General features: G+C 47.4%; 1 protein-coding gene across 1 annotated transcript in view; it reads right to left on the bottom strand.

Annotated features, from left to right (window-relative positions):
* Positions 1 to 12173: 12173 nt before the first annotated feature.
* Positions 12174 to 20182, bottom strand: part of HORMAD2 (HORMA domain containing 2) — a 57778-nt gene continuing 49769 nt past the window's right edge. The window contains exon 10 of the mRNA XM_052655006.1: positions 12174 to 12278. Within this exon, the coding sequence (XP_052510966.1) occupies positions 12174 to 12278 (105 nt within the window). The remainder of the gene's footprint in view (positions 12279 to 20182) is intronic.

Below are 20182 nucleotides of genomic sequence, written 5' to 3'. Positions count from 1 at the left end.
ACAATGTTGCGTTAGCTTCTGCCATTCAGCAGTGTGAATCAGCCGTAATGTATACATGTCTCCCCTCCCTCTGGAGCGCCCCTCCCGGCCCGACCCTCCCCTCCTAGGTCATCGCAGAGCGCCGGGCTGAGCTCCCTGCGTTGCGCAGCAGCTTCCCGCTGGCCGTCTATTTCACCCGTGGTACTGTGTATATACCCTCCCAATTCATCCACCGTCTCCGCCCCCTCCCCCTCCCCCAAGTCTATTCTCTACGTCTGCGTCTCTATCGCTGCCCTGCAAACAGGTTCCTCAGTATTTTCATCAGTACCGGTTTTCTAATTTAGTCGAATTGTGGCTAATTTTCTCTGGAATGCTCTCGGCCATGGTATTCATGCTTTACAACGCTGACTGCTGAGAGGGCACGTATATCCCTAGGCCTGTGTCTGCCCTCAACTAACACAGTTAGGGTGGACATGTGGCTAAGATTCTCAAAGCTATTTGCCAGGTCGTGACAAAGAGCAGGGATTTCCCAAGGGTATACTGTGACGTCCCTCCTCCCCACCACAGCCCCCCCCCATTCGGTCATAGCCGAGTGACGGCAAGCCTAATTGTCTCCTAAACCACAAGTTATACTATCACAGTTTGGCTGGTGACGTCCACAGAGCTGGAAGGATCCTTGACCTTTGGTAAGTGATGCCCCTTGCCCAGATCGAAATGCCCTGGGTAAACCTGTGCACAGTGGTACGTGCTTCACTTCCTCACGTAGGCCTGGGAGGAGCAGAGGGAAATGGGAGCCGGCTTTGTGGCAGGTAGTCAAATAATTGTGAAATTGTTCATGAACTGATAGGAGAAGGTGAAGGAGCTAATGACAAGGCAGAATGAGCTGGGGAGATCTTTTCCCAGCACTCAGAAGAGGATCCACCCAGAAGCACATCTGGGACCGTTCACTTGTTTTGCCGACCACAGACTTGAGTGGTGGAGCTCATTTTTCATTTCATCATCATCATCATAGTATATATGTATGGCTGTGAGCTGTAGCCTAAGAGCTGACAGAAAGAAAGGAAAAAAAAGAAAATGCCTGAAACAGGGGATCCCTCCTGCTCAGGGAACAGGACAGGAGGGCACTGGAAACCATGTCAAACCACACTGAAGCTGTTTCCCTTCAGCCAAGGGGAAAATATTCTAGAAAAAGGAAACTCCAAAACTCTTGTTTACCCAGCTGTCTGTACAAAGTGAATTATTCATGATTAAATGTGAATAATAAACCCATGCAAATATTTGTTATATTCTCAGTTTTGAGGAGGTTGGGAGAGCAGCAGGAAATGAAGTCACTTTAAGGTGATTTTGTTAACTATTTTCTTTAAAAATATATAAAGAATATAGATTTTGATTTTTACTTATGTACAGTCTTCTAAAAACAACCCACCAGGTTGCGTTTTCTTTAGGAGGTTGTGTCCTATTGGAAATGACAATCTAAAGCTTTTCCTTTTAGTTATTATGACTTTTATATAATTTCCTTAGAAACTAATTGTGAAAGTTTTTTTTTTTTTCCTCTGACATTAGAGGGCTAAAAAGCTTACAGCAGAATCTCTTCTCTAATGGGAAATCTTAACTGACAAGTTTCCAAGTACCTGCTGCTTACTGTAAATTCTTACCTATAGATTTCAGTTATAGGTTTTTGATAAGGGAATATTACAATAATACTGATACCTGGCAGTTTGAAGCTGTTTGTCTCTTTTTGCAGAATTGGTTTAACAGTTTCCATCAGAACTGTTAGACTTTTAGCTGGAACTTGGTTAGGTTTTATGTAGCTTGCCCATTCTAAGAAACACTTAAAAATCCAAGCAATTGCCAGACAGTGTTTAATCATCTTGTAACTTTTCAAAGTCACTTAACACATTGTGTCACCATGATCTGCTAAAGAGTTTAAAGCATGCAAATGACCATTCTCTGTACTGTAATTGTAAATGAGTTTCATTCACAATAATAACTTAAAAAAAACTCTTTCCCCTGGGCTCCATCCTTATGGCTGAGTTCATTCCAAGTGAAGCCCATGTTACAGCTGACCATAGACTAGGTTCAGATAAATCTCACTTTTGCTCAACAGTAACCTCAGTCTCTGGAGGAGGGGCCAGAGGACTGGTGTGGTCCCTTCTGACTCATGAGGATCAGGCTTTCTCTAGTTGTTGGGTCAATCGCTAAGTCATGTCTGACTCTTTGCGACCCCATGGACAGCAGCACATCCGGCTTTTCTGTCCTTCACTATCTCCTGGGGTTTACTCAAACTTGTTTCCATTGAGTGGGGTTTGCTCAAACTTGTGTCCATTGAGTGGGGTTTGCTCAAACTTGTGTCCATTGAGTGGGGTTTGCTCAAACTTGTGTCCATTGAGTGGGGTTTGCTCAAACTTGTGTCCATTGAGTGGGGTTTGCTCAAACTTGTGTCCATTGAGTGGGGTTTGCTCAAACTTGTGTCCATTGAGTGGGGTTTGCTCAAACTTGTGTCCATTGAGTCGATGATGCCATCCAACCATCTCATCCTCTGCCACCCTCTTCTCCTTTTGCCCTCAATCTTTCCAGCTGGGCTCCCAAGAGAGCTCGCCCTCCCTCCCCGCAAACTGCCCCGAGGCCAGGCTGAGGAATTCCGTCCAGGTGCCAGGCTGCGTTTAGAGTGGACCGTCACCACCCCGAGCGTCTGCCTCTCGGTGGCCCAAAGCCCTATGTGGTCGCCGTCTGCTTTTCGCTGCTAATGGAAGAGAAGAAGAGAGGAGATAAAGGCCTCGTCCAGAAATAAAGGGAGATCCAGGATTACGATGAAAACCGACTTTGACAGGATCTCTGGTCAGTTCTGCACATCACGCTACCCTGCCTGCCTCAGTTTACCTGGAAACCAACAAATTGGCGGCTCATCAGTAGCTAGCGCTGTGGTTCACCTGCCGTCCTCTCTTTCTTCTGCTGCTGTTGTTCCTGGAGATCTGGACTGGGTGGCACAGGCCATCCAGAGGAATGAGAGACCAGAAAGTCATCTAATCTGCTCCCCAGGCTTTAGGCTGCCCTGAAACCTATCTAGACTTCCAGAGCGGGTAATCCTACCACCTGCTCTTGAGTTTGAATGAAACGTAATCCATCCTAAGTCCTTCATCTCTCTCTCTCTCTCTCTCTTTTTTTTTTATTAAACCTTTTATTTTGTATTGGAGCATAGCTGAATATCAGTGTTGTAACAGTTTCAGGTAGACTGCAAAGGGACTCAGCCACACATATTCATGTATCCATCCTCTCAATCCTCGGTCCACTATCACTTATTCTATGTTACGTGGAGAAAACTGGGTTTTTAAAAAACATTTATTTTTAGTTATTCGGCTGTGCCGGGTCTTAGTCACAGCATGTGGGATCTAGTTCCCCGACCAGGGGTTGAACCTGAATCCCCTGCATTGGGAGTGGGGAACCTTGGCCGCTGAACCACCAGAGGAGTCCTGAGAACTATTTTCTTATTAAAAAGAAAGCACATTAAAATTGCATTGTAAGGTTAATTGGCAATATTTGTAAGTGGCAAACATAGGTCTCAAGAGGAGGTAATAAAGAACTAGAAATTTTTAGAAAAATATGGCCTACATTTAGTGAAACCCCATCAGTGAGTGAAGGCTTCCCAGTAACACTAGTGGTAAAGAACTAGCCTGCCAGTGCAGGAGACAGGGGACTCTGGTTTGATCCCTGGTTTGGGAAGATCTCCTAGAGGATGGAATGGCTACCCACTCCAGTAGTCTTGCCTGGAGAATCCCATGGACAGTGGAGCCTGGCGGGCTACAGTCCATGGGGTCAGAAAGAATTGGACACAACTGAAGCGACTTAGCACACACTCACACCAGTGAGTGAACATTGGTCTCATTGTTGACATTTTCACTCTCCTGTTTCTCCCAGGATCTGCAGTTATCTGAGCAAACTTGCCTTTCCCTTTATAGGAACTGGCCTCAGGATTTAGAACGGTGGTTTCTTTCTCAGACTGTTTCTGCTGGGGAGCCGTTTCATTATGTGCCAGGAAGTTTCTGAACCTGCAGTGTGATTAATTCCTTTAATAGCCTCCTCTCTAGGGAAGGCCCATTAGCAGACATCATTATGAATTAACATCTGAGTCCAGGAGAAAAGCCCTTGGAGGCAGCAGTGAAACAGATCAATCTTTGTTGAGAGATGTGACCGGGGGACTTAACCACGTTCCTTGTGGTTTCAGAATGACATGCGTGTTCTTGGACCTGTAGATACTCAGAGATAGTTGTCTTCTCAGTAATACCCTGACCACACCAGCTCTTTAACATTAAGAGAGAGTTCTCAATGTTGTAATTTCTTAGAAGAGAGCGGCGTGGTGAGTGTGCATGCTGCCTGCGCTGACTGATGCCTGTGAAGAAGGGCCACTTAAAATACACTTGAGGCTGCTGGACAGATCCATTCTAGAGTAACGTAAAATTCAGGGTTCCCCCCACCCTCCACACGCCTTGATCTTGTTAAATAGTAATGAAATCTTTCTTGGGACTTCCCTGGTGGTCTGGTGGCTAACACTCCATGCTCCCAACACAGCGGGCCCCGGGTTCAATCTCCTGGTCAGGGAGCTAGATCCCACATGGGGCAGCTAAGACCTGGAGCAACCAAATACATAAATATAAAAAAAAAAAAAAGTAATGAAGTCTTTCTGCTGGAGTCTGAGTATTTTCTTGATTATTTTCACATTGCTTTGGGTTCAGAAAAGACCCTGATGCAGGGAAAGATTGAAGGCAGGAGGTGAAGGGGGTGACAGAGAATGAGATGGTTGGATGGCATCACCGACTCAATGGACATGAGTTTGAGCAAGCTCTAGGAGATCGTGAAGGACAGGGAAGCCTGGCGTGCTGTAGTCCATGCGGGTGCGAAGAGTGGGATGCGACTGAATGGCTGAACAACAAAGCCTGTATGACCTTGGGCAAGTGGTTTTGCTTCTCTGTGTCTTAGACATCTCGTCTGAAATCGAGAGGACAGCAGGACCTGGCTCCTTTGGTTGTGGGGGGATTAAATGAATGAGCATGAGTGGGTGGGTGCTCAGCAGAACGCCCAGCCCAGAGCAAGCCCCACCGAAGCTGACTAATACCGCGATTAGCTCGGCTGAGTGGAGGTTGCGCCGCAGCACGCAGGCCTCAAACACAGAAGCCGAAAAACTCTGACAGGGCAGAGGAGTGGGTGTGTGGGTCCAGGGTGGGGCCCAGCTACAAAGGGACATGAAGGAACTTCTGGGGGTGACAGAAGGGCTCTGTATCTTGATTGTGGTGGCGGTTAGCCTGGTGTAAACTTAAAACTCAGACCATTCTTTCTCTGATCACCCCCTTTCATGTATCAGCCCAGGCCGTGTAACCACTTGCTGTCTGCGTTAATGCAGAGTTTGCCCGGTTGATTTTGTGTCTCTGAGCGACTTCTTCTCTAACGCCCCTTCGTGTGCGCATACTCACCCTCGCTTCTGTGACCGTGTCAATGAACACACCTGGACTGGCGTATGTGGCTGTTCGTTTAAAAAGGAGGAAAAGAGACAGACGTGCACATGCCAGTTGGTTTACCTGTTTATGCCTTAAAATAGCTCTAGAAGGACAAATGAGAAAGTGCCTGTCTTAGTCACCGGTGGGGAGGGGACCTCGGGACAGGGCGGGAGGGATGTGTCTCGCTCTATGGCCTCTTGTTCCTTTTGAATGTTCAATCCCGTGCATGAATTACCTAATCAAAAAAATAAATAAATAAAACGTAGGCAGTAACAAGAACCCTGCCGAGTTCGTCCGTCCGTTCAGCAAATGTTTACCGGGCAGCCCCCACTTGCCAGGCAGGCAGCAGGGTTAGGTGCCCAGGGCTGCGTCTCTCCCGTGCGACCCTTCACAAACGGTGCGTCACAGGCCCTGTGTGCTTGTTCAGCCTGAAAGCTTGCTTACAGGAGATAGAAAGGGCCCGGGTTAATTACAGTGGCCGGGGCTGGCACATGATTCAGGGAAAAAACAAGGTCAGGGTCAATTACGGTATAAGGGACTTCCTTCCACATACTGAAAAGACGCAGAAAGCGGCAGCGTGGCAAGGCTATGGGATAGTACCTTGTCCCTAATGTGTCTGAACATTAACTCTCTTTGTGCCAGGCATTCTCCTGCGGGCTTTATTTGAATCAGTTCACTCAGTTTTCACAATAACTCTGAAGGGAGACACTATCATGGCCCCCACTTTTACGTGTGGGGAAATTAAGGCACAGCCAGCTTGCCCAGGGTCACACAGCTCGGAAATAGGACAACCAGGGTTTGAACCCAGGCAGTGTCTAAACTCCAGAGCCCTCAGCCTTTTTTTTTCTGTAAAATTAATTAATTTAATTGGAGGCTAATTCCTTTACAATGTTGTGGTGGTTTTCGGTGTACATTGACGTGAATCAGCCACGGTGTACACGTGTCCCCTGTCCCGAACGCCCCTCCCACCTCGCTCCTCATCCCATCCCTCTGGGTTGTCCCAGCACACCAGCTTTGAGTGCCCTGCCTCATGCATCAAACTTGGACTGGTGATCTGTTTCATATATGATAATATACATGTTTCAGGGCTATTCTCTCAAATCATCCCACTCTCACCTTCTCCCACAGAGTCCAAAAGTCTGTTCTTTACATCTGTGTCTCTTTTGCTGTCTCACATATAGGGTCATCATTACCATCTTTCTAAAGTCCATATATATGTGCTAATATACTGTATTGGTGTTTTTCTTTCTGACTTATTTCACTCTGTATAATAGGCTCCAGTTTCATCCACATCATTAGAACTGATTCAAATGCGTTGTTTTTAACAGCTGAGTAATATTCCATTGTGTATATGTACCACAACTTTCTTACCCATTTGTCTGCCAATGGACATGTAGGTTGCTTCCATGTCCTGGCTATTGTAAACAGTGCTGCGATGGACACTGGGGCACACGTGTCTCTTTCAATTCTGGTTTCCTTGGTGTGCATGCCCAGCAGTGGGATTGCTGGGACGTATGGCAGCAGAACCCTCAGCTTTAACCACTTCAATCTACTGTCTTTTGGGAAAAGCATTTAGAAAATGTTCCTTTGCTCCATCTCTGTTGAAATTCTACCTTTAATAACAATGTCATAGAATAGAATTTTACAGCTTGGAGAGCCCTCGATATTCTCAGTATTTACTTGATTCTTCTTTTATAGAAAAGTTATTTTTATTTATTTGGCTGCACCTGCTCATAGTGTGGCATGCGGGGTCTTCATTGTGCGGGACCTTTAAGTTGCAGTGTGTGGGATCTAGTTTCCCGACCAGGGGCCCCTGCCTTGGGAGCACAGGGTCTTAGCCACTGGACCACCAGGGAAGGCCCTCATTTGATTTGATTCTTAGCCAAAGAGCAACATCCTGGTCAACTCAACTTGAGCACTTCTAGTGAGGGGAACTCATTACAGCCAGAAACTGTCATGGGCTGACAGGTTTAATGATGGAAAGATCACATCCTCGAGCCGGGCACCGCTCTAGGGCACGAAGGAGAAAGTCTTCCCGCTGTGGAGCCCACACCTGCCTCCCTGCAGCCTCTTCCTACCGGGTCTGTGTTCTGTCTTTGGAACAACCCAGATCGGGTCTGTGGTTCCCTCATCTCCTGACTTGGCCTCCCAGTTTGCAGACAGCTGTGAAGTTCTGCTTAGACATTCTTCTCCCCTTTATTCAGTCTCTTCTCCTGTCGCATTCCCCATGTGAGATTCACTTTTCTTACAAACAAGCTTCCATTTTAAAATGCAGACGTGGGGAGGGCAGCCCATTGAGCTTCATCTGAAGCTTGCCTCCCATCAGACTGTCTTGCGGGAAAGAGAGTCTCGATTTGGGAAAGGAGAGGGGAGGGTGGCTCGGGTGTTGATACAGGATCTCGAGGGTAGGCAAAAAGCCGCGCTGGGACCCTCAACTCCTGACATGAAGCAACGGGACAGGCCAAGAGCTAAAAATGAGCACCTATTGAGCACCAGCTGTGTACATGCTGGACACTTAGCTTGAGTTGCTTGGTTTAATCCTCACAAGTGTGTCACTAGGTAGGCGCCACTGTTATCCTGAATAACCCGAGCTGGAGGAGGGAAATAGCCTATCTAAAAAATGCCAGCCAGGTTTGGCAGCCACACCCTAGCCTTTTCCTTAACAACCTTGCTCAAAGAAAGATGAAAACCTAACTGTGTCTGCTTACCCTGGAGCTGATCAGTAATTATTCAGACGGACTCCAGATGCCCCAGACTTCTCCAGCCTTCAGGAGTCCTACAATCCCCAGTGAGGAGCCCCACTCTTACACCAGCTTTCTGTCCCCAAGTGCCTGAGTCCCTGAGGAACGGCGCATACCCCACCAGCCTGCTCGGGCATTCCCGGCTCTCTGAATCTGCTGCCTCACCACTCCTGTCTCGGGGAAACCTTCTACAGCTGAGCCTCGTGGCACACTTAGGACAGGATGAAAGTGTTTAGGGAGACTTGTCCCCAAGGGGGTCCTATTGAGCAGACCCCACGTCCAGCTTCCGGCTGGGTTGTAGGGGTCAGTAGACCCGCTGCCTCGCCTACAGTAGGCTACTGGTAACCGTGAGTCCGCCACCTCCAAGAGTCAGTCTCAACGACTTTGACACTCCCTGTTTGTAGAGATGTAGTCACCCAGGGGAAGTGATGTGAGTCGATTAGCACCTCAGGTCTTTCCATTTCTGGGTAGGATTTTGGCTTTACCATTGCCTAACCAAAGAGCCCACTAATTAAGGCCCTCATCCTAAAGGAAACTGCTAACTACATAGCAAGTCTCAGCCAGGGCCTCATTACACAAACACACAACCACATTGAAAATATTACCTTTAAAAAATACATATGCACTAATAATTTCTGAAGGGGATACATTTGGAACAAACAGAGGCATCTCCTCGTTTGTACAGAATCTCGGACTCACGCCGTGGGAGGGCTGCTCGTTGCTTTGATTCTTATGAGTTCAGTGCGGGTCTCATTTTATCATCTGGGTCTTCCTTCTCACTGAGGATCATCACCACTGAGAATTTTTTTTACTGTAAATCCGGAAACTTCCTGGGAATCTCTAAAGATCCAGTGCTACTCGGTTTGAAACCATGAACTGACAATGTTAAGACAGCCTGAGAACTGGCTCTAATAGTGTTATTTTTTAAAAAAAATTGTATATTATTTATTAACACATACATGTGGAATCTAGAAAAATGGTACTGATCAACCTATCTGCAGGGCAGGAGTAGAGATTCGGACATAGAGAACAGACTTACGGACACAGCAGGGACGGAAGAAGGCGGGATGAACTTAGAGAGCAGCATTGAAATACATACGTTACCATGTGGAAAATAGACAGCTAGTGGGCAGCTGCTGTTTAGCAGAGGGAGCTCAACCTGGTGCTCTGTGGCAAGCTAGAGGGGTGGGAGGGGGTGGGAGGGAGGTTCACGAGGGCGGGCACATACGTATACCTGTGGCTGATTCACGGTGATGTACGGCAGAAACCAACACAGCACTGTGAAGCAATTATCCTCCCATTAAAAATAAAAAGAACAAAACATACACAATTCTGAACGTGTGTGAATGTCACTTTGACACTGGTGAATCTTTCCAGGCTCTTCCTGGTAGAGGTGAGCGGGAGAATGAAAGCACCCTGACACCAGAGAGACCTTTGAGAAGGGAAATGAAGGTGTGGTTTTGGTGCCTGGCTTCAAAGGCTGGTGGCAGTCGTGAGCTACACCAACCCTCTTCCCAGCTAGACCAATTTTCTGTCAAGACAGAAAAACCGCAGCAGCCCAAGTCAAATTTCCCCTGCATCGATTTCAGTTTAACGACATCCCAGTTTCCAGGCGGCCTGCGGCAGATCTTCGCAAGCGCCAGCGCTGTTGGGGTGAGGGACTGGCTAGAGCGCTGTGGTTTAGGCCCCCCAGCTGGGGTCTGAGTTGTCCTTCTTTTCACCGAACTTCTAGCTTCATGATGAACTTGTGGTTGTTCATTCCGTTATTATTAAGGACAGAAATGAATAAGCTACAAAAAGGGTTTTTTTTTTTTTAATTTTTTTCCTCTCCCCATCCCAATAAATTATCCAGTAAATAGAATTGAACACCCTCCCATCTTGATAGCTGGCTGAACATCTGAGCCCTGCTATGTCAAATCAGCGAGTTCACGTTTTCATGGTTCTCGGATCCTCTTGACAACATGTCTCCTGGATGTGCCCAGCCAGGGCACAGTTCCAGCACCTCTCTGCTGCTGAGACACACTCTCTCTCTCTCTCTCTGTCTCTCTCCCTGTTTCCATCAGACACACACATCCCGCCTGCTGGCATCCACTGCAGGAGGAGAGGGGTGTTAATAGAGACAAGAAAAGCACTGAGAGACTCTCCAGACAGATTCAGGCTCTAGACTTTGACTTAAAGGATCCCCCACCTTAGGCTAGGTTTATGAAAATTATAGATTGAGAGCTAAATTCCTCTTTTGAACAAAATGGTTCTCTCTGAAATCCAAATTGACTAATTGCTGCCTGTAACTCGTCTGCTCTGAGAGTCAGAGCCTCCCGGGGTACTGACGAAGCTGCTTGGTGTTCAGACACCTGAGGCTCCGGGGCAGGCTCGCGGCCTCACAGGGTCTGCCCCGTCAGATTTTGCCAGCCTGTCGAGTTCCACTCCTCCTGGCACTGAGTGCGAGTGGCCTCCTATAGCCTTTGCCAGTCTGGTCTACGCTCTGCACTCTGGAGACACAGAACGAACCTAATCCCTCTACTAGACAGCTAATCTCTTCACAGGATTCTCTTCAGAGAAGTTATGGTGACTCAGGCTCCAGCTCTATCAAGGATAGAATAAGCCCGTACCTTCCCCCTCCTCCTCCTCTTAGTGGCAGGGTGAGCTCATGGGAGGACAGTCCACGTGCTGGGGGAAGGGAACTCGCTCCTCCCTGGCAGGCCTCGGGGACACAACCCAACTCAGGACCCCAGCTGGGGGGCTGCCTGTGGGCAATCGGAAGCTGGAGAGCCTCCCAAAGGGGAGTGTGACAACCACAGGCTGCCGCTGGCTTGCGTGCACGGCTGGCCCCTGAGAGTCTCCTCTCAGCCCGGATGCCCCTGAGAGTCTCCTCTCAGCCCGGATCAGAGGTCTGTCCTGGCTTCTGAGTCTTTCATGCGCATGAGAACCCAGGGGGCTCTCCAGAGGGGCCCCCCAGGGGTTCTGATGAATAGAAATGAGCCAGGCCTAGCAGTCTGCATTTTAACAAGCACTCCAGGCCCTGATCTCCTTACTGCACTGATCTGAGTGAAGAAAACTAGATGAGCCAAAAAAACACCTTGTGTTCTGATTTTATTTAACTAGAAAGCACACACATTTATAACATTTAACTTGTTGGTCCTATCCATTTAAATTGTTATTAAATTTCATGGTATATAAATAATTCAAATAACACTGACATTTATTATTCATCTGCTGCTAATCATTCAGTCTATCAGAATTCTTCCAGAATGACGGGAGGACTGGGGGCATCATCTGCAGGTTACAGACTGATGAGCTGAAGTTTGGGGTGGGGGGAGTGTGTCACAGGGGCTCTCGGGAGGGAACCAGGCTCCTGCACTGCAGCCCGTTCCCGTCTCGGGCTGGCCAGCAGAAGAGGGCACAGGGCCGGCTTTGGGGAACTCTACAGGGAGACTACACTTCGGTCCAGCACTTGGCTGATGAACCTCGTGACTGAAGGTACCCCAGAAATCACACCTGGATCAGCACCGCCTCACACTCGCTATGCGATTCTGTGGGAATTCTAATGAACTGCAGAGGGATTCCAGCACACAGGTTACAACAAGTTAAAACCTTTTGTGGCTGTCTGAGTACCTGGGGAGTTGAATTAAGCAAAGAAAATCCTCTTTCCTTTGAGAAGGACAGCTTGTTTCTCTTCCAAAGAGCTGCTGTGGTTCTTTTCCAGCTATAAAGGGTGTCTCATCTCTAACTCCGCCTCAAAGTACTGCTGGCCCCAAGCAGTCCTGGTGACCTCGTTTCTTTGTGGCCAAGTGAACCCGTGTCCTACCCGGTCATTCAGCACTTAGTGAATTAACACAGAAAGTTGAGCAACACATTTAGTCAAGGGTTTTGGTGATAGAAACTTACTTTCCTACTAAAACACTTCATGCACACTTGTTGCAAAATGAACTTATTTTAGAATAAAAGTAGCAAAGGCAGCCAAGTTTCACTTTCTGTCAGGGATGAAGACTTTCACTGGTTCGCTGACCTTCCTCTTCTTTCCGGATCTCTCAGAACTTTGCTGACTGCACACGAAATTCATCTTTTGAATCTGTGAGAATCACCAGAGAGAGGCACACTTCAGCAGAGACTCTGATATCTGCTCAAGGTACACAAAACAGACCAAGCGTTAATCCCCTGAGCGGCATAACGGATCCAAACCTGCCTTCCTGCAGGCTGGGCGAGCCCTGCTTGGGGGCCCTGCTGCCAGGAGCTGAGCCTGGCATTCCAGCTTTCAGGAGCTGAGGCCCCTGGAGGCAGCCAGGTTTGGGGACAGTTTCTTGGCTCTCTTTAGTGAATTCAGCACATCCAGCTCTTGAGAAAAAGAGCTGTCAAGAGGTGGGGCTAACAAGGAGCCATTAAGGGTCAGGAGAGATCTAGGGCACTGATAGCTTTAGAGGCAAATATAATTCAAGTCACCTTTTCAGTGAGCAGAATCATGCAGTCTTACCTTTTTTAAACTATAGGTTCATATTAACAAGGTGGGACCATGACCTTCTTTCTGCTTGATGAGAATTACGTTACTGACGAAAGAGAATTCAGTTAGTGACTCATCATGGATATATATTTCTCCATTGGGCTCAGCTTTGGTAAAGATTTTAGAATTTATTTTTGCTTAACCGAGCAAACAACTCGATGTCAGACAATCCCTAATGGCTGGAATTCCAAGACCGGCATGGAGGACATTTTTATATTTTCCAGCCACTAGATGGGAGGAAAGGTTTTTCCATGTTCTCTGTTCTTTCTTTGGAGGAAAATGGAATAAGATACATATTTTTAAGCAAGACTTGTCAGAATATCTAGTAGAAGTTCCAACATTATTCTTTTCCTTTGTTATAGGTACAGGTTATTATTGTTGACATGCTTTTACTACAAAATAATAGAAGTATCAGTAAAGCAGCTAAGTACCATTGAGAACCAATGATTGGTTCTACAAACACCTAATTTCATCACCAGTTTTGCATTTTAGAAAGTAGTTGAATTTCTGATCTCAGAAACCACAAATTCCCTTTGGCTTAAACCAAGACATTGGCTATATGGAACAGTAAAACTGAGAAAATAAGTACAGCTGCTCATCAAGTAACTGGTTTGCTTAGATATACAAAAGTTTGAAAGGTCTGCTCTAAAGGTAAGGAAATAGCAACATAAAAACCCAAAGCACAAAAACCGACTTCTTTATCTGGGAGGTGAATCTGTTTCAGTGTAGCTGGAAGAAAAAGTACTTGGTAAAATCTAGCTTTTCTAAAAATGCTGCTTGGGTATGCTTTCCATTCAAATGAAATTATCCCCACTTCTATCAAGTCAGGTTACACTGGGAAGGAGAGAAGATGGGTGTACAAGTTGGCCTGATGGTTTGATAGCTTTGTTCTCTTTTTTTCTTCTTTCCTTGAGTCAACCAGAGTTCTGTTACAAGCTTCAGAGCTTTACTTTTATGGCAGCGAGTTCACTGAAACATCTTCATAATGTATATAAGGCAACTAGTGCGGTCTGGGAAGTCCAATGGTTCATAGGAAACTAGTGGATTCGAAAGCAGGCATGTGATCAGTTGGGATGCTTCCTAACATTGATAAATAGTCCGTGTTCTGAACTATATAAACCCACAAGTTTTACCCATACAAAGCAACATTTGAGAAACATTTTTCAGGTGCGCTCCGACTCGCTGAGTTTGCATCGTTGGTGCCAAAGCCACCCAGGCAAGCATTCCACTGGAGGTGTCCAAGTTAAAACCCTGGGATTCATCCACGGCTACTCCACTATCCTCACCCTGAAGTCTAACTCATCACTAATTCCAGCCGAGCCTACCTCTTTAATATCTTTCAGATCCGTCCATTTTTCTCTTTCGCCCTGCCTCTGGTTTGCCATAGGCCAGTATCATCTCTCCCAACTCCTGGGTCTCAAACTCCCACTCTTCCTGCCTCTCCAATCCACTCTCCCAGTCTGGAGCCTACGTAGGCTCTGCTCAAATCTGACTACACGGCTCTCCTGACTCATCACCCACGTGAGTGACTTCCCACCGTTCTCAAGACGAAGCCCACACTCTCTGCGGCCTGGCCCATCTCTGCAGCTCCGCCTCGCTCTAGACTTCCTGGGCCAATCGCAGCTCTCACGTGGCCCCCACTCGCCCCACTCTGGACCTGGCCTCTGGGGTCTGCTCCACACTCTGCTCCTGCTCCGTCGCCGGGTGCCGGGAACTACTGGCCGAATGAATGAGTGTGCTCTGTGCTGGCACTAGTACCGTGTCCCTGGAAATGCAGGAGTGCATAAGACACGCTTGTTTTCAAGGATTGAATCTTGTAAGGGAGAGACAGTAAGCACACGATTGCAAAATAAGCCAGCACAACACAGTAGACATTCATTCATTCAGCAACTACTAATGGAGCGCCAGCTCTGTGCGTGGTATTGTTCTGGGCGCTTGGGGCACATTAGTGAACAAACGAGATAAAAATCCTTGCCCTGTAGACTTTACAATCCAGCCATGTTACTTTTTGGCTTAACGACTTCCTATGGCATCTCACCACTCTTAGGCAAAGTCCAAAGTGCCTACCTTGGCTTTTCGTACACCATCGGTGGTTCTGGGAAAGAGAAGGGCCCCAGAGGGGCTCTAAGACCCTGATGGCAGCTCTGCACTCATTCCTTCGGAAAATGCTCCTGCCCCCAACTCACACACGCATCCGCTGTGATGGGCCATTTGCTATTTGTGGGGGCTGCTAGCCCCTGAACACCCCGCAGCTGGAGTCGCCACCTGCCAGGGCCTGGCTGTGCCCAGCCGTACCCGCTGCTTCTCCTCTACTGTCTCACTCTCTGCCCGCTCAGTTTTCTCAGCACCAACGACTGGCAAATGGCCCATCACAGTGGATGCGCATGTGTGTGTGTGCGAGAGAGAGAGAGAGAGAGAGAGAGAGAGAGAGAGAGAGAGAGAGAGAGAGAGAGTTGGGGCAGGAGCATTTTCCGAAGGAATGAGTGCAGAGCTGCCGTCAGGGTCTTAGAGCCCCACTGGGGCCCCTCTTTTTCCCAGAACCACTGATGGTGTATGAAAAGCCAAGGCAGGCACTCTGGACTTCGCCTAAGAGTGGTGAGATGCCACAGGAAGCCGTGACGCCAAAGCTTTGCCCTGACTCTGGACCTCTGCACACGATGCTTCGTCTGTTCAGCAAGCTCTTTCTCCCTCCACCGGTCCTCTTTTTGGCCTGATCAATTCCTGCTCTTTCTTCAGATGAAACATGATTTCCTCAAAAAGCCTTCCCTACCCTATTCCTGTTAAGTTAGGTACCCCAATCATATGCTGTTAATAGAGTCCCAGGAGATGAGGCACTTGCCTGTCTTGGTCGCAACTAGCATATAGTAGGGCCTGAATACATTTGTTTCCTCTGAATGAATGAATGAATCCTCAGACAACACTGCCTGCTGTGTAGAAAGGTGTGCGGAGGCATCAAGTGGAGGCAGGGCGGTGAGTCATGCTACTGGAGTAGTCACATGGTAACCCTGGGCACCAATGCCGGAGAGACGTCAACAGTGAGAGAAGTATCGAGAAGATAAGAGTCAGGAGGATGATCAACTGGACGCAGTGGTAAAGGAGAGGTGGGTAGGTCAACAATGACTCCCCGTTTCTGGTTCAGCTAACTTCAGGGATGGAGGGACTGTTCTCTCAGGCAGAGAACACTGAGGGTTTTGAACCTGCTGTGTCTGGAGTACTTGAGAAACCCCAAGTAGACATAGGGGATCGGCAGCTATGTACGGACTGGAGCTTGGGATGGAAGTCTGGGTTGGACATGTAAATGTGAGAGTCATCAGCATATGGAGACTGATTAATGCTGTGGGTGTGGAAGAGTTTGCTTATTGAGAGATCAGAGCGTGAGAAGGGAAAGGAGGCCAGGATACAGCCATAAGGAACTCCAACACGTAGAGATTAGGTGAAAGAGAGCCAACAAAGAAGGGTGAGAAACAGAGAAGTCTAGATTGTCCTACGAAGAAAGCCAAGGGAAGAGAGGTTTAAGAAGAGGGAATAGAGAAAATAAAAGCGATGAAGGCTTTTTTTCCCTGAAGTGTCAGGGGTTGCCGAGACGTCAAGGATGATAAGGACAGAAATATGTCTATTTGATTTAGACAGGGAAGTTACTAGCTGCATTGTCTGGGGGGCAGACATCACCTTGAAGTCAGTTGAAGAATGCATAGAAAATTAAAGACATTGAGACAGCAAGTATGCAAAGTTTTATAAAAAGTCAAGAGGGAGTGACCAGCTCAACCTGGGGAATTTAGAGAAGGCCCCTAAGCATAAGAGAAACATTGAGATGGGTCTTACAGTATGGGTTCACTGCACTGGAGACGGGGAAAGTGGGTAAGAGGGGTCATTCTAGGTGGAAGGTTCATTCAGCATGCTTAAAGCACTGAGGTATGGAGAAACATGGAAGGGACACGCAACAGTGAGAAATGTCCCTTCACTAGATGGGCCCTTAGGGTGAGGAGCTACACATCAACACTCTCCTGTTAAAAATGTAAATTCCCCTCTGATTATTACTCAGTATGGTATCAGTGTAAGTCAGCCTATCAAATGGTCTCCTCACAGGCTTTGGGAAGAAGACAGATAAGTATCAACACAGAAAGAGCAGTCAGGGCGCCGTGCTTTGCATTAGGGGGTTGATCTGTCTGGGGAACAGAGCGGGTGGGCAGCCCCAGACGACCAGGAAATACCGTGAGAACTTTTTGTGCCTGGGGTGACAGTGCAGAGAATTTGTTTATTACTTCAAAACGATCTGCCAGGTCAGATCTGGCAAAATGTTTTCTGTTTAGAAAGTCAGTCCTTGCCAGCATAGATGTATATATAATCAAGTGTGAAGTATGGCATCTCTGGACTTAGAAGTTCCCAGATCAAGGACATTTATGGTTCAGAGAGGGTTTGTGCTCTTATAACTAAGTCATAGCCATGATGTTAGTTTCAAATCCTCTCCCTTAAAATGTATCTTTTTTTGCTCAGTGAAAGGTAGATCAACAGCGATTATCTAATAAATGCTATTCGCATGAATGGAGCTTGTTGTTAACACTGTGATGAATGAGCGGTTAAGAAACCAAACGCTTAAAGAGAATGCTGACCTCCAGCTCCAGTGGAGCTGTGAGCTCTCTGATGCGTTGGGAAGTGTCTCGCATTTTCCTGGGATTTATGGAGAGCTTGCCCACTGTCTTAGGGTTCTGGACCACGTTTATCTCTCTTTGGGAGGTAAATATGTAGTCTCCTTAGAAATCACATATTTCCATTAATCTCTAGAGTTTTTCCTATCAGTTCTTCCTTCCTGTACATTTTCTAATGCATCATGTGGCTTCTAATGCATCAAGTTCCATAATTCATTCATTTACTCAGCCAATGTTTGGGGCATCTTCTCTGTGTCAGATATTGTGCTGAGCACGAAAGACACAAAGCTGATCAAGACATGCTTCATGTCCTCCAAGAGATTATGGTGGGGAAACAAACTGGCTACAGATGAAATGATAGAGAGTCCTGTGTAGGGCACGGGGAAGGTTCCAAAAAGATCTTGTCAGCTCTTCCTGGGGAGGCCTAGCACGGCCTCAGAGAGGATGTGAAACCCAAACTAAGAATGGCGAGATGAGCAGACATTCACCAGGCAGATGGCATTAGAGAGAACATTCTAGACAAGAGAAGCACAGGGACGGGATAGAAAGCAGAATACCCCTGAGGACAGGGAATCGTTCAGCGGGACCAACAGGAAGGGCATAGGGTGGTGGGCTGGGTCAGACAGTGTCGTTCTCCCAAGTATGGACTTTGTGCTGTCGTGGAGTGCCTCCAAAGAGTTCTCAGAGCAGGTGTGTTGTGGAAAGGTCCCGATGGCAGCAGTGTAGGGGTGAGCCGGGGGCAGTGAGACGAGGAGCAGGAAGGTTACTTCAGGAGAACTGATCCAGGGGAGAACAAGGGCCGCAGTGAGGCTAGACCAGGGCGGGCGATGGGGGCAGAGGGCAGAGGAGAGAGAGAGGGAGGCTCTGGACCTGGACCCTGACACATCATTGCCATTCACTGCGATGGGCACAGAGGTGGCAAAGGGAAGAAAGGAGTCAAACAAAATGACAAAAATGATCAATGATGCCATAACAATAGTAACAATACAGTAATAATAATATAATAGTAATAAATAATCAAGATGGGAAATAGAGGAAGCTGAGGGGGTGGGTGGTAGAAGCAAGGTGGGGAGGGTGGGCGGAGAAGTAACTGACTCCGGTTCCAAGATTCTGCATTGGAGGTGAGCTCTCCAAATGCAGATGTCCCCCAGGGCCCCGGCCAGGTGATCTGGAGCCCAGGAGGAGGGAGGGCACCGTGTCAGGAGCACAGGGAGGGTGTATTCACTTCACATCAAAGACGGGCCGTTACCTGAGCTCCGGCAGGAAGGTGGGCGAAGTGGCTATAGGTACAGGTACCTCTTTAAACAGGGGGGCAGGAGGTTGACTGATTCGTTCCTGCTGGGCTTAGTCATTTCTATGAAGTAGAGTTCAGGTCATCTGTTTAGCAAGGGAGTCAACTGTCTTGGGTGGCACTGAAGACACTTACATGGTGTAAGCATGGAGAGGGGGAAGGAGCCACTGATGGACCTTCAAAACTAATAGTTACTGCTTAGGGTCCAGATAACTAAGATACAGCACCTTCAAATGAAAAAATGTGACTTTGACATATTAAACATTTTGCTCTTCTTTTTACAACCATTTGAATGCTTACAATAGACTTGCTAAGAACATCACAAATGTCATCTCATTTATTCCTTGCGACAACTATGTGAGGACAGAGAAGGGCTTTTTATTCCTCTCTTACAGATGTAAAAACTGAAGCTCAGAGAATTGAAATGACTTGTCCACTTCACACATTTAGTAAGTGGAAGTCTTGAACACAGGTCTCCTGACTTCAAATTCAGTACTTTTTATAATCTGCTTTCAACCCAAAGGGGAAACAAAGATAGGAGAACCCAGCCATCAGAACTCTGGGTAGGGCTCCTCGGTTTCTGTCTGAGGCTGACCGTTGTTGGGCACAGCCTGCTGGGACCTCAAATGAAAAGCCAAAGCTGAGTTCATTAATCTTCCTTTGGAACCAATTTTTCCTCCTGACTTTTCAATTTCTGTTAACCACCATTTCCCAGTCATCAGAGGTGGAAAAGACGGTCACCCGAGACTCCTCTCTCATTTCCTAATGCCCACATAGCGCTCTTGCAATGAGTGCGTGAAACAGCACAGATGGGGCGCCTGGCCCATCTCCCACGTGCAAGTCCTTCAGCGCCTGGTGGCTGTCGTCATTCCTACTCCAGCCAGACTGGATCCTTGCGGTAGGCTGAGAAGGGCCACCAAAAGGTGTCCATGTCCTAGTCCCTGGAGCCTGTGAACAATACCTTATACGGCAAAAAAGGCATTGCGGGGGCAGCCTCTGCAGGTGTGCCTGAGGGTCTTGAGATGAAGAGGTTATCCTGGATGATCCAGGTGACGCTACCCATGAGCACGTGTGTCCTTATAAGAGGGAAGGAGCGGGAGACTGGAACACTGACAGATGAGGAAGAGACCGTGTGACCCCTGAGGCAGAGACTGGAGTGATGTGGCCATAAGCCAAGGAATGCCAGGGCCCCGACATTCAGAGGAGTATGGATTGCTTTCGGCCCAGTGACTGAGTCTGGGATTTCTGGCCTCTAGTGAGAGAATACATTTCTGATGTTTTAAGACACAAGATTTGTGGTCATTTGTTACAGCAGCCCTAGGAATCTAACACAGTTATTCCTCCAAAACACCTCATTCTCTCCCCTCTTCTGTATTTCTTCCACGTTTCAGAAGACAGAAATCTTCTGTTATTAATACTTACCCTCCTAGGTTTTGAATAATTCTTTCAAGGTCAATCTCTAAAAGTATTTCATCCACAAAGTCTTTCTTGTTTCTTTAATCTGATATGAATTTTCTTTCTTGAGCAAATACCCACAGCAC

Source organism: Budorcas taxicolor, chromosome 17 (assembly GCF_023091745.1).
Source record: "Budorcas taxicolor isolate Tak-1 chromosome 17, Takin1.1, whole genome shotgun sequence".
NCBI lineage: Eukaryota > Metazoa > Chordata > Mammalia > Artiodactyla > Bovidae > Budorcas > Budorcas taxicolor.
Note: the sequence above shows the minus strand (reverse complement) of the source record. Positions and strands in the feature narration are given on the sequence as shown.